This window comes from Rhipicephalus microplus, chromosome 2 (assembly GCF_043290135.1).
Source record: "Rhipicephalus microplus isolate Deutch F79 chromosome 2, USDA_Rmic, whole genome shotgun sequence".
Taxonomy (NCBI): Eukaryota; Metazoa; Arthropoda; class Arachnida; order Ixodida; family Ixodidae; genus Rhipicephalus; species Rhipicephalus microplus.
Window position 1 is genome coordinate 289,467,452 of NC_134701.1, and position 13,641 is coordinate 289,481,092.

Genomic DNA, 13,641 nt, shown 5'->3' on the forward strand with positions numbered 1-13,641 from the left:
TGAATCAGAAACCAACGTGTCACCTTTCACCTTTACAAAGTTGCAGCTTTACAGCTCTATAGCACGGACATACCCTACAGGCTGAAATTGAATGCTCTCATCGTACACACTTATCGCATATACGGGTTCAGATGCAACAGGATACACTAGTGAGGAACAAAGCTAGCCAGGTCGTCCAGATAAAAAGTCCTTAAATCGTAAGTTTTACTGATCGATCCTTAAAAACAAAATGAAAGAATACTTTACTTCTCACAGATCATTGGTTTTTTTTTTTGTTTTCTGATTAGTACGTGTTTCTTCTCCTATTTATCATCTCTATGTTAATCTGTCAGTCAAGCTCGGACTTTAACAATAAGACACTGCAGTAGATGCGTACTGGAGGTCTGCATTCGCCTCAACCATGACATGCAAGTTTCACACCGAGACGAATAAGAAGACGGCACTAACAGGCATCGATGATGTGACGAGAATTAGTGAAGCAGTGAAGCCGGAATCCGTTTTAAAACTACACTCAAGGACCGCTATTCCAGTCGTTGCTTGCGCTGCACACAGAATAGGGCCTTACATTACATTATGTACTATAGGTATTCTCAAAATGTGCTTGGCTGGTCGTTATACGCGTTCTCCATCGAGCTTGTTATCAAGAATGCAGTGGGGTCTATTCCTCAGCAGCGCACACGCAGAACTTTGACAAGTTTAAGCGCTGGCCAACTGGACAAATCTTTTATCAAGGTCACGAAAATTCTTGTCCTTCTTGAACATCATATATTTCTGAGTTCTTTCAGATATTTTCCGTGGAACTCTTCATGATCAATCTCTTTAGTGCTTTTTTGTTAAACTAAGGCATTTGTGAAAATCTGGTATAAATAGCAGTGAACTGGGGAGCGACCTGTCAACAGTCTCTTTATGTGTACGCAGATTTTTGCTTGTTGATCGTCCTCGTCGTTATCGTCATGATCATCATCGTAATGCCATTATGTTTATTGCGACTGAAGGCTTCTCCCAATAACCTCAAAATTACGCTGCCCTCCGTGAGCTGATTTCATTTTATGACCGAAAGTTTTTCAACACGTCACCTGCCCCTCCGTTATCCGTGATGACCGCGCTTCACACCTTTTTATATCCACTCCACCACTCTAACCTACCATCGGTTATCTTTGTCCCTTTTATGACGTCATCATACCCGTGTTCATTCCCCCCTCACTCTTTATGTCAACTAGAATATTGGTTCTGTTTTATCTTTGATCGACTTTGCTGTCTTCTTCTCTCTTGAACTCATCTTTCGTTTCATCCCACGCTGTGTGATTCTTTCCTTCTTTTCGAATTCGTTTGTTGTAATAGAGAGCTTGGCTAGTTGCTAAGTGCCCATTCCAAGAGACATGGAAACAACAAGGAAGTGAAGACAGGGCCGACTAACAAAGGCGGAAAAGGACATAAGGCACAAAACCTTATCTGCGCAAGCCCATGCAGTAGGCGAACCTTTCAATCCTGCCCCCGTGGGAGTTTAAGGCATTTGTGGTGTCTTGACTTCTTTCTCGCGTCCGTGTTTGCACGCCCTGTTTTTTAGAATGAATCTTTTGTTATTCTTTATGTTGTGACCCAATGCGTTAGAAGCGGCAAAATGCAGTGTTCATACACTTTCCGCTACTGTAAATCATTGATTGATTGACTGATATGTGGTGTTTAACGTCCCAAAACCACCATATGATTATGAGAGACGCCGTAGTGGAGGGCTCCGGAAATTTGGACCTCGTGGGGGTTCGTTAACGTGCACCTAAATCCGAGCACACGGGCCTACAACATTTCCGCCTCCATCGCAAATGCAGCCGCCGCCGTCGGGATCATAACCCGCCACCTGCGGGTCAACAGCCGAGTACCTTAGCCACTAGACCACCGTGACGGGGCGCTCCTGTAAATCATATCAATTGCCAGTCAGACCTCAAGAATGTTTACCGTTAGGCACATCTACCCGTCCTTATTCTGCGGTGATTTTGTACCTGGCAAGTTCTTGGAATTTCATTAAGGCCAATGTGCGTCTGGTCTCCATATACTTGTCTCTGCGCCCTGCTGCGGTGGTCTAGTGGTTGGCGCTTGACTTCTTACCCGAAGGTCGCGGGATCGAATCCCGGCTGCATTTTCGACGGAGGCGACCATTCTGTAGGCTCATGTGTTCAGATTCGGGTGCACGTTAAAGAACCCCAAGTGGTCGAAATTTCCGGAGCCCTCAACTACGGCGTCGCTCATAATCATTTTGGGACGCTCAACCCAACACACTGTGATCACTTGTCTCTGCTGCACGTTTTTCTTTTATTCTTGTTTCAGGGGGGCTTGCCTTACTGGTTGCTGTCGGCGGACCGTTCAATAGGCCTCCGAACCAGTGACCCACGTAAGATAAAAATATCTTAAATGTAGGTGAAGCGAATCCTCGCTTGGCACGTACATGAACAATCCCATTCCATGTTCACGTAGAACATATTATTATGTGGCACTTTTGCGTTCTAAATAATACGTGTGAACTAATGAAACCAGCAGACAATCAAGCCAAGGAAAGCACAGGTGATATTACAGGCTGTTTTCTAAATGTAGCGTAGTGACTATGACAAATCTAAATGCATTAAAATGGGGAATCAAATACCCTTGCAGATGGTGGGACCCGCAGCCTTCGATTGCCCAAGAACTCAAGCGAACCTTTCAAACATTCATCAAACTAATTGATTGGTGTGCATTCAAGGACTGGAACTTTCACATAGTCCTCGAGGATAGCTTGGTGGGCTAGTTCGCACAGCATATTAGAAAGGTTTACAGCGCACAGAGGTGGTCTTAAAATCTAGAAAAAAATAAAAACAGATCCCAGCGCCGAACTGACTGATAGTTTAATGAAAGGGGCAACACATGTACAGCGTGTTTCAAGCAATGTGTTTATCACGAAAATGTTGCGAAAATGTCGCGAAAATGTCAATTACCACGAAAATGTCATGTGTTAAGTGTGTTATCACGAAAAGTCAACCACGAAATTGTTACCGCTGCTCGTTGCCTCCACAATTACTTTTTCTTTTGTAGTGACATGCATCTCAAGACAATCGTATTACGAAGTTAAGTTAATTAATTTTATAAATATTGAAGTTACGTGTTTATGCCTAAATGAGAGAATTGAAGCATTTCATGCGAAGAATCCATCGCAGCTTCGAGGCGTCGAAAATTCGGCCTGTAGTAATAATTACGAAGTAATTAAACTTCGTCAGATTGAACGGGGAAACCGAAACTGAAGTACCTATAAGTGCAACAAGCAGACGACCAGAATGACGTCACTGTTCAAGACATCAATTACAGAGGTGTAGTCCTTTCGCGTTAGTTGACGTGTGTGCGACGTGCGTAATATAACTGCAAGCAGAGCATGCACACCTACACAAAAAAGTTGGTTTATATATCAACGCTCACTCACTTAAGACGTCTCAAAAGAATATGTGAGCTGAGTTCTTGAGCGTTCTGGTTCAGATTTCACGGCTGAGTTTGGTTGAAATTCATCACGTCTCAATTATCTCAAGCAGCCTCTTTTTTGAAGTCTCAAAGTTAGAAAGGATTATTTGCCTGAAGGACTTCAGTTATACTTGGCATAACCACATAAATCTGCTAACTAAAAGTTTGTTAATTTGACTCGCCGAAGTACTGTCCAACGTGTTGTCTTTAGCCATTTGAAGATGCCTGCGCCTGCAAAAGAAGTAATTATGGACGAATCAAGCAAATATCGCACTTTCTTGATTTACGATGATTTTGTAAACATTTCTTGAAACATCCAGTGTAAGCTGAATCAGTGAGAGACTTTAAATTCCATACAAAAAAAAAGATAAACGACACTCATCATTGTGTGATGGCTGCATCGAGATACTCAATTTCTTTTTTTTTAAGGATGTCACGCAAGGCATGCTTACGCAATCGCCTTTATCACGATCGATTTCGTAAGCTTCGCAAGATTCGTTGCCGGGCTAGTTAGTTCTTGAGCATCAGTGTCCTTTATCTGTGCAGTGAGGAGCGCGCGTTATTTTGTATTGAAGATTTCGAATGTTTCGATCACTTCTCATGTCAGCTTGTCTTTGACTCCCCATATCTCCAAATTCTCTCCGAAGAGCAGCCCACACACACCACTTTCATTGCGTAATGACAGGCGTCTTTCCAGCGAGACTGTCATATCGGGTTACCTGTCATTGGCCACCTGCCAAAAGGGGATTATCTGAACACTTAAAAACGGCGTTCTTGAAAACGGAGCTTGTTTCGACATTTGTGATGACATGTAGCATTGTTTCCTGCAGCAGGTGGAGTAGGGAAGATAGTGAAATAATAAAAAAAAGCTCAGCTCTTCGTGGGTGGGGGGGACGCTAAGAGCCCTCGAAGAGAATGTTGTTTATATATATTGCTACATGCATGTATACTGATATTCTAGGGGGCGACGCGCGTGTGTGCCTGACGAGGAAGACGAAGGGTTTGTCTCCGCTCGATCGCTGGTGAACCGGGCACGCCATTACCGCTGGTTTGGAATATATCTAATCCCCAGCCTCGTCGTTACGGCGTCTCTTCTTTTCCGTAACATATTTGGTGGAGGTGGAACGTTCCCCGTCTTCACCACAAAGCTTCGCAGTGGCCGCACCATTCAGTCTCCGGCCATGGCTACCAATGACAACAGCCTCTCAGCGTCTCCATCTGTAGCTCCAGCCACTACATACCTGACGATGCCCACCCCCCGTGATCCAGGTACATTCTCCGCACAACCTGGGCTCGACGTCGACTACTGGCTCCGTATGTACGAGCGTGTTAGCCACACACACCGATGGGACCCTACCATGATGCTCGCCAACGTAATATTTTACTTGGACGGCACCCCACGGGTCTGGTTTGACGCCCATGAGACCGAGCTCACCAGCTGGGATACCATCAAGGAGCGACTACGCGATATCTTTGGGGACCCGTCCGGTCGCCAAATGTGTTACGTCTGTACAGCCGCTTGTGACTGTAGACGATTTATTAAAGGACAGGAAACGTGAACAAGTTCAAAAGCGTAGCCCAGGCGTTGGAGTCACTCCTGGCCAGCGTTCGACGCCAGGCTCGCGCTCGTGCCACAGCGCCAGTGCCCCGCGCGCACTTCGTTAATGTCGTCTTCTAAGGCGACATGTCACTCTTCCTCCCTTAGACGAAGTCTCCATAGCGGTCTGGAGGTCGCCTAACCTCTGGTGGTCGCAGTTGCCGAGTGGCCACTGCCTGTGACGTCGACGGTTGCGAGGGAGTGTGATCTTGCATCTCGGGCGATTCAGGCGGTTGAGCAGCTGAGCTCGATGGCGTCTCTTCTGGCGTTGCGTCCAAGAGATCGTCAGCTGCGCTCCAATCTGTCCGCGATTGGGTTGTTTGTCTGGTCTGACTCGTTTTCCTCATGTGATTGAGGTGACGCCGAACCTTTCCTTGGTCGCTTTTTACAAGCCAGGATCGTGGTCCGACGCGGCGCAGTATTTCGCCTTCAATCCAATCTGGCTTTTTCAAAAACTGCCGGATAAGCACTCTATCCCCTATAGCGAAGCGGCGTGATTTTTGCAATGCCTCCTGGCTCTCAGGACTTCGCTTATCCGTCTCCCGCTTAAGAAGATCGAGAGGGCAGAGCAATTCTCGTCCGAACATCGCTCTCGCCGGTGTCATACCTGTGGTAGTGTGTATTGTCGTGTGCTGCCGATACAGAAATCTTGCAAGTCGGCACTGTATGGACTTGTCTGCATCTTTCAACAGCGCTCTTTTCAGCTCCGCCACATAGCGTTCTGCCTGGCCGTTTGTTGCCGGATGATATGCTGGTGAGGTTGCAGCCTGTATGCCGTTCGACGCATAGAACTGCTTGATCTCGTTGGAGATGAATGCTTTTCCGTTGTCGGAGATGTCCTTTCGGGGAATGCCGAACGTTGCAAAGAGGCTTCGGAGCACGTCGATTACAGCCGCGGATGTTGCTTGTGTCACGTGCCGGACTTCCACCCACTTTGTGTATGCGTCCACAACAACTAAGTAGGTGCGTCCGAGTAGTGGCCCCGCGAAGTCAACGTGCACCGTGTTCCATGCTGTCTGGGGACGGTCCCACGTAGGAATAGGAGCTTTGGGTGGGCTCTTTTGCGTTGCTTGGCATTCACGGCACTGTCGCACCGTTTCCTCGATCACCTTGTCCATTCCGGGCCACCATACGTAGCTCCTTGCGCACTTCTTCATGGCTACCATGCCTCTGTGACCCGCATGCAGAAGTGCCAGAACACGGGATCGTGCTGAGCTCGGTATGATCACTCGGGATCCAAGTGTGATGCACTCGCGCTGTAGTGCTAGTGCGGTCGCTCGTCGTCGGTAAGGAGCAAACTCATCTCCAGTGAGTTTCTCCACTGTACCATCCTGCACTGCCTTGTACAACCTCTGCATGATGCTGTCTTGTTGTGTCAGGCGTGCTATCTCGGCAGCAGTCAACGGAGGTCTCGATAACGCTTCGAACAATAGTACGTCACCTGGAGGCCAGGGTTCATCGAGACGTTCTTGTAATGGCAAACGGCTCAACGCATCCGCGTTTTGATGGTTCTTGCCACGCCTGTAGATTATGCTGTAGTCATACGCCGATAACTTGATGCACCATCTGGTCATCCGTGGAGAAAGGACTTGAGCCGTTGGCTTTTGTGGACCCAGTATGCCGAGCAGTGGTTGGTGGTCAGTGACGAAAGTCACCTTTCTTCCCGCAATATACTTGTGGAACTTGTGGGCTGCAAACACCACAGCAAGGCCTTCTCTGTCCAATTGAGCATATTTGCGTTCTGCCGGCCCTAGCGTCCGAGATGCAAAAGCGATTGGCGCCTCTCTATTCTGGTCATCACGTTGAGACAGAACAGCTCCTATGCCATATGGTGAAGCATCACAAGAGACAAGAAGCTCCTTCTGTTCGTCGTAGTGTGCCAGTACGGTCTGACTGAGCAGCAATGCCTTAAGCTTGTCAAAGGCTTCTTGATGCTTTGTCTCCCATCTCCACGTGGCGTCCTTCTGAAGAAGCTGGTATAGGCAGCTGGCAACTGTTGCCCTGTTCTTCAAGAATCTGTCGTAGAAAGCCAGCATTCCGAGAAATGATTGAAGCGCTTGTTTGCAGTTTGGTGCTGGAGCGTCCGTTATGGCTCGAACTTTCTCTTCGTTTGTGTGGACGCCTGTCTCGTCGATTCGGTGTCCCAGAAAGAAAACTTGTCGCACCGCAAAGCAGCACTTGTTTTTTCCGAGGCGCAGATTGTAGTTTCGTAGCCTCTTCAGCACTTCTTCCAGTCTCTCGGCGTGTTCCGTGGCGTCTTTCCCACTGATGATCACGTCATCTAGGTATGCGCACACGCCTGTGATGCCTGACAGCATTGTCTCCATAAAACGTTGAAAAATGGCTGGGGCTGCAGAAATTCCGAAAGGCAATCTCTTGACCCTGTATAGTCCCTTCAGCGTGTTCAGGGTCAATATCTCTGCTGTCTCTGGCGTCACGTGAAGTTGCTGGTACGCTTGTGCTAAATCCAGGGTGCTGAAGACCTTGCCTCCCCTCAAGTGGCTGAGCACTTCATCAGTTGAGGGAAGTGGGTAGTCTGCCTTCTTTGATACCTGGTTCACTGTGCAACGGTAGTCGCCGCATATTCGCAACGAGCCATTCTTCTTTCGAACCAGTACGAGAGGCGTTGCCCAATCCGAATGCTGTGCTGGCTCGATTATGCCTTGACTTTGCAGTCGATCCAATTCTGCTTCTACAGCTGACCGGAGCGCGAAAGGAACCGGCCGTGCTTTTAGGAACTTTGGTTTCGCTCCTTCCACGAGGTCTAGTTGTACCGCTGGACCGATGTGTCCTGATATGTCCTCGTCGAATACAGATTGGTACTTGTCGAGAAGCTTCGAAACAAGTTCATCGCCGGATACATCATTGATGCCCGTGATCTGTATACCCAGGTGAGGAAACCAGTTTCGTCCAAGGAGGTTACAACCTGCTCCCTTGATGACAACAAGTGGTAGTGTCATGGTTTTGTTTCCGTGCGTAACAATCACCGTTGCACATCCGAGAACTCGAAGAGACTGTCCTGACCATGTGCGTAGGAGCATGTTGTCGGTCTGAAGCCGTGGTCGATCATCTGTCCACGTAGCTTTGAACGTGACCTCACTGATGAGTGTGCAGGCTGCACCCGAGTCGACTTCAAAATCCAAGAACTTGCCATGTACGCGTAGCCGAGTCATGACCTTCTGTGTGCTGAACGCGTTGGTTACGGTGTTGAGCTCGTAAAGGGCCACGTCTGATGAGTCCTGCTGAGTCGACACTGGTGCTGAGGCAGCTGTCGAAGTTCCTTGTTGGGGATATTCGATGCTGTTGCTCGTTTTTGCTTCTTTCCGCTTTTTCAGACAGGCTTTTTCAATGTGTCCGCGTTTCTTGCAGTAGTTGCAGGAGACTGTCTGGAACTTGCAAGTGTCCGGATTATGTAGCGCGTTACAACGCCAACAGCGTTGTTTCTTCTTTTGGGCAGAGGCACTAGAGTGACCTTGGTTGTCTATCTTGCATGTGCTTATGCAGGATTCGTGAAACTCTTTAAATTCGGTTTTCACGCGTTTCTGGTCTTCGATGGCGTTTTCAGCTCGCAGTGCAAGGTCGAAAGCTTTCTTGAACGTCAAGTCCTTTTCTGCGAAGAGCCGTTGCTGGACCTGCTCGTTCCGAAAACCGCAAACGAAACGATCACGCAGCATGACGTCCATAGGCAGCATTGTCGGATTCGCTGCAGTGTCTGCGCTTGTCCCGAAATTGCAATCTGCTGCTAGCTTCTTGAGCGCCGTGACGTAATCACTGACCGTTTCGTCGTGCTTTTGGTCACGTCGCTGGAATCGTGCCCTGCAGAAGACCTCAGACGGTTGTGGATCGAAGTGAGCCTTGAGCATCTTGACTATGTCCTCGTAGCTCACTTGGTTGGGCTGCTTGGGTTGAACGAGGGCGCAGACGATGTCATAAGTCTGTTCCCCGCACAGCGTTAGCAGATGAGCACGTTTCTTCGATGCGTCCGTAATCTCGTTAGCCTCGAAGAAGAACTGTAGCCTCCCATACCAGGATCTCCAGGAGCTGGGGCTGCCGCTGAATTCGGGTAGCCGACCGAAGTCGGGCGTCGCCATGTTATTTCCTTGACGTCGGTGGAGTGCCGATGAGTCGATCCAGTCTTCCTCGTCGCCAACTGTTACGTCTGTACAGCCGCTTGTGACTGTAGACGATTTATTAAAGGACAGGAAACGTGAACAAGTTCAAAAGCGTAGCCCAGGCGTTGGAGTCACTCCTGGCCAGCGTTCGACGCCAGGCTCGCGCTCGTGCCACAGCGCCAGTGCCCCGCGCGCACTTCGTTAATGTCGTCTTCTAAGGCGACATGTCAAAATGGAAGCGCGAAAAGAACTCGCCACTCGTGTGCAGTCGTCAACAGAGTCGTATGTCTCGTACATACAGGATGTGCTCGCGTTGTGCCGAAAAGTCGACGAACAAATGACAGAGAGTGACAAGGTGGGCCACATACTTAAGGGCATCGCGGACGACGCCTTCAATTTGCTCGTCTACAATAACGTCACGACCGTAGATACGACTATCAAGGAATGCCGTCGCTTCGAAATGGCCAAAAGCCGCCGTGTTCTGCCTCAGTTTACGCGGCTACCAAACACGGCTGTTACATCCACTTGCACCGATCTCGGTGCCGCACCACCCATGCAGGAAAGCGTGACACGAATAGTTCGACGGGAGCTTGAGGCGTCAAGTCCGGCACCATTTCCTCCACAACCGCTCGATCATGGCGCCGCAGAAACGCCTCCGCCGGTCTCCGTTATTCAAGCCGTCGTGAGGCAGGAAATTGCAAAGCTTGGTTTTCCTGTGGCCTGCTCTGTGTCCCGACCCGTCTCCAGACAAATGACAACAAATGCACCACGCCATGACTTACATTTTATTCCGCGATCCCGCAATCCGGCGGAATGGAGAACTGCAGACGACAAGCCGATCTGCTTCCGCTGCCACCGAGTTGGCCATATCTCCCGCTACTGCCGCAGCACTTGGACGCCCTCAAACTGGAGTCAATTTTCCTCTAATCGACCATACGAGGACTCCCGTCGGTATTCGCCCAGTCGTGTGTACCTTTCTTCCGACATCCCCAACAGCCGCTCCACTGCTCGTTCGCCGCCACCACAACGTCGCCGTTCCCCATCGCCCCAACCACGCCGCTATCCGTCGCCGGTCAACTGTGGATCCTCTCGGACGGAAAACTAGATCATGCAGCTCCGGGAGGTAGTGCTGCATCGCTTGCGAATGATCCAAATCCTCCATTGACGCTCCCCACTGATACGAACTTGATTGAGGTGTATGTGGACGGTATTTCCTTGACGGCGTTAGTCGATACCGGAGCTCAGGTGTCTATAATGAGTGCTCATCTGTGTCGCCTGCTCAAAAAAGTCCTTACGCCTGCAGCAACTAAAGCCCTCCGTGTCGCTGATGGTGGAACTGTGGCCATCACTGGAATGTGTACCGCTCGTGTTAGTATTGCCGGCCGCCATGTTTCCGTTTTATTTACGGTCCTTGAAAACTGCCCCCACGACCTAATCTTCGGCATGGACTTCCTATCGACGCATTCTGCCCTCATCGATTGTGCCGCCGGTACTCTCTGCCTAGAACTTCCTCTTCTCCCGGATTCTGACCCTGAACCCCCGAACAGCTTGTGCACCACTGACTTCTTCCGGATACCACCTAAAGCTCTCACATTCATCGAATTGGCTACACCCTCTCCCGTGCTTGACGGTGATTATATCGTGACGCCGATTACTGATGTTCTCCTGGCGCGTGACATTACTGTCCCACACTCTGTCGTAAGCATGGCCTCTAACCGAACATATTTACCTGTCATCAATTTTGGTTTCATAAAACAAGTGCTACCCCAAGGAATTTCGGTCGCCACACTAAGGCCCTTAATTGACGACCACGTCACCTGTTTTACGGCAGACGTATGTCCCGAGCACCCACATCACTCGCAGGATGTCACGTGCCTCGATGCGACCTTACGCTCCATGATCGCCCCGGACCTCAAACCTGAGAAGTCAACCGCGCTATGCCGCCTCCTGGCTTCATACCGCGACATATTCGACGTCGACCACCGTCCACTCGGCCAGACTTCACTCGTCAAGCACCGCATTAACACAGGTGATTCTCATCCCATTCATCGGCGACCATACCGGGTGTCTGCCACCGAGCGTAAAATAATTCAACAAGAAGTCACCAAGATGTTAGCCAAAAGAATTATTGAACCCTCTTCGAGCCCATGGGCATCCCCCGTTGTGCTCGTTAAAAAGAAAGATGGCACCTGGCGCTTCTGCGTGGATTACCGTCATCTGAATAGAATCACGAAAAAGGACGTTTACCCTTTACCCCGCATCGATGACGCTCTCGATTGTCTCCACGGCGCCCGATACTTTTCCACAATAGACCTACGTTCCGGATACTGGCAGATTGCTGTCGACGAAAAAGACCAAGAGAAGACTGCATTTGTAACTCCAGACGGCCTATATCAGTTCAAGGTTATGCCATTTGGGCTATGCAACGCCCCAGCCACGTTTGAGCGCATGATGGACTCTCTGCTACAAGGGTTCAAATGGTCAACATGTCTTTGTTATCTTGACGATGTCGTTGTATATTCCCCAACATTTGAGACCCACCTTCAGCGTTTGTCAGCTATTCTCGACATATTCCGCACTGCAGGCCTCCAATTGAACTCGTCGAAGTGCCGCTTCGGACGCCGGCAAATTACAGTGTTGGGCCACCTTGTCGACGCCTCTGGTGTGCAGCCGGACCCCGAGAAAATTCGTGCAGTCACCAGTTTTCCTGTACCCCAGTCAGCCAAAGACGTCCGGAGTTTCGTAGGACTTTGCTCCTATTTTAGAAGGTTTGTGAAAGATTTCGCAACCATCGCTCGACCCCTCACAGACCTTCTAAAGAAAGACGTCACATTTACGTGGGGTACCGACCAAGCTGCTGCTTTTTCTCACCTAATCACGCTACTGACGACTCCACCCATATTGGCTCACTTTGACCCATTCGCTCCGACGGAAGTTCGAACCGATGCTAGTGGTCACGGAATCAGAGCCGTGTTAGCCCAGCGCCAACGGGGACACGACCGAGTTGTCGCCTACGCTAGCCGCCTCCTCACAGCTGCTGAGCGCAACTATTCTATTACGGAGCGTGAATGTCTTGCTCTTGTTTGGGCAGTCTCAAAGTTCCGCCCATATTTATATGGCACTAATTTCACTGTGATAACTGACCATCATGCGCTATGTTGGCTTACGTCACTGAAGGATCCTACTGGCCGGTTCGGGCGCTGGGCTCTGCGACTCCAAGAGTATACATTTACGGTGACGTACAAGTCTGGACGCCTACATCAGGACGCAGACTGCCTGTCGCGCTAGCCGGTCGCTGAGTCGAGCACTATGCATGACACTGACACCGAGCCTTGCATCTTTTCCCTTTCGCAAGTGACATGCATCGGTGATGAGCAGCGCTATGATGCGTCCTTGCGTGCTATCATTGAGAGCCTCGAATCACCATCTTCCAGTCAGTCCTATCGCTCGTTCGTGCTCCACGATGGTGTATTATACCGCCAAAGTTTTGAGCCGGATGGACCGGCTCTGCTGCTTGTCATTCCGAAACACCTTCGCTCGGAAGTTCTACATGAACTTCATGACCTTCCGACTGCTGGTCACCTTGGTGTGTCACGCACTTACGACCGAATACGCCGACGCTTCTACTGGCCAGGGCTTGCACGCTCAGTCAGAAGGTACGTTGCGGCTTGTGAGAAATGTCAGCGCCGCAAAACGCCATCGACACTTCCCGCCGGACGCCTTCAACCACTCGATATTCCGTCAGAACCGTTCCTCCGCGTTGGCTTGGACCTACTTGGCCCTTTTCCCTTGTCTTCCTCGGGTAACAAGTGGATAGCCGTGGCCACCGACTACGCCACGCGTTATGCCATCACACGAGCTCTCCCAACAAGCTGCGCCACAGATGTCGCCGACTTCCTCCTCAAGGACGTGATTTTGCAACACGGAGCCCCACGGCAGCTGCTTACAGATCGTGGCCGCACCTTTTTGTCGAAGGTCATAGCCGACATCTTGCAGTCCTGTAAAACGAGACACAAGCTGACTACGTCATACCACCCGCAAACCAATGGACTCACGGAGCGCCTAAATCGAACTCTTACAGACATGCTCGCTAAGTATGTTTCTACCAACCACACCGACTGGGATCTCGCGTTGCCGTACGTCACATTTGCCTACAATTCTTCGCGCCATGACACTGCCGGTTACTCTCCATTTTTTCTGCTGTTTGGCCGAGAACCAACATTGCCTCTAGACACCGTCATACCGTCTCCTGGGGTACCGACCAGTGAATATGCCATGGACGCTATCACTCGGGCCGCTCACGCACGCGAAATCACCCGTACTCGCCTTCTGACCTCTCAAGAGAAGCAACGGCGCTTGTATGACCAACGACACCGCGACGTACACTTTCCACCCGGTTCTTTGGTACTGCTCTGGTCTCCGACCCGTCAAGTTGGCTTGTCAGAAAAACTGCTT

At 50.0% G+C, this 13,641-nt stretch overlaps 1 protein-coding gene across 2 annotated transcripts in view; it reads left to right on the forward strand.

Annotated features, from left to right (window-relative positions):
* The window catches only part of LOC119177885 (beta-galactosidase-like), an 80,442-nt gene that overhangs the window by 16,748 nt on the left and 50,053 nt on the right, over positions 1-13,641 (forward strand). For both annotated transcript variants that reach the window (XM_075882238.1, XM_075882237.1), the window contains exon 4: positions 2,323-2,386. In XM_075882238.1, coding sequence (XP_075738353.1) covers positions 2,323-2,386 — 64 coding nt within the window. The remainder of the gene's footprint in view (positions 1-2,322; positions 2,387-13,641) is intronic.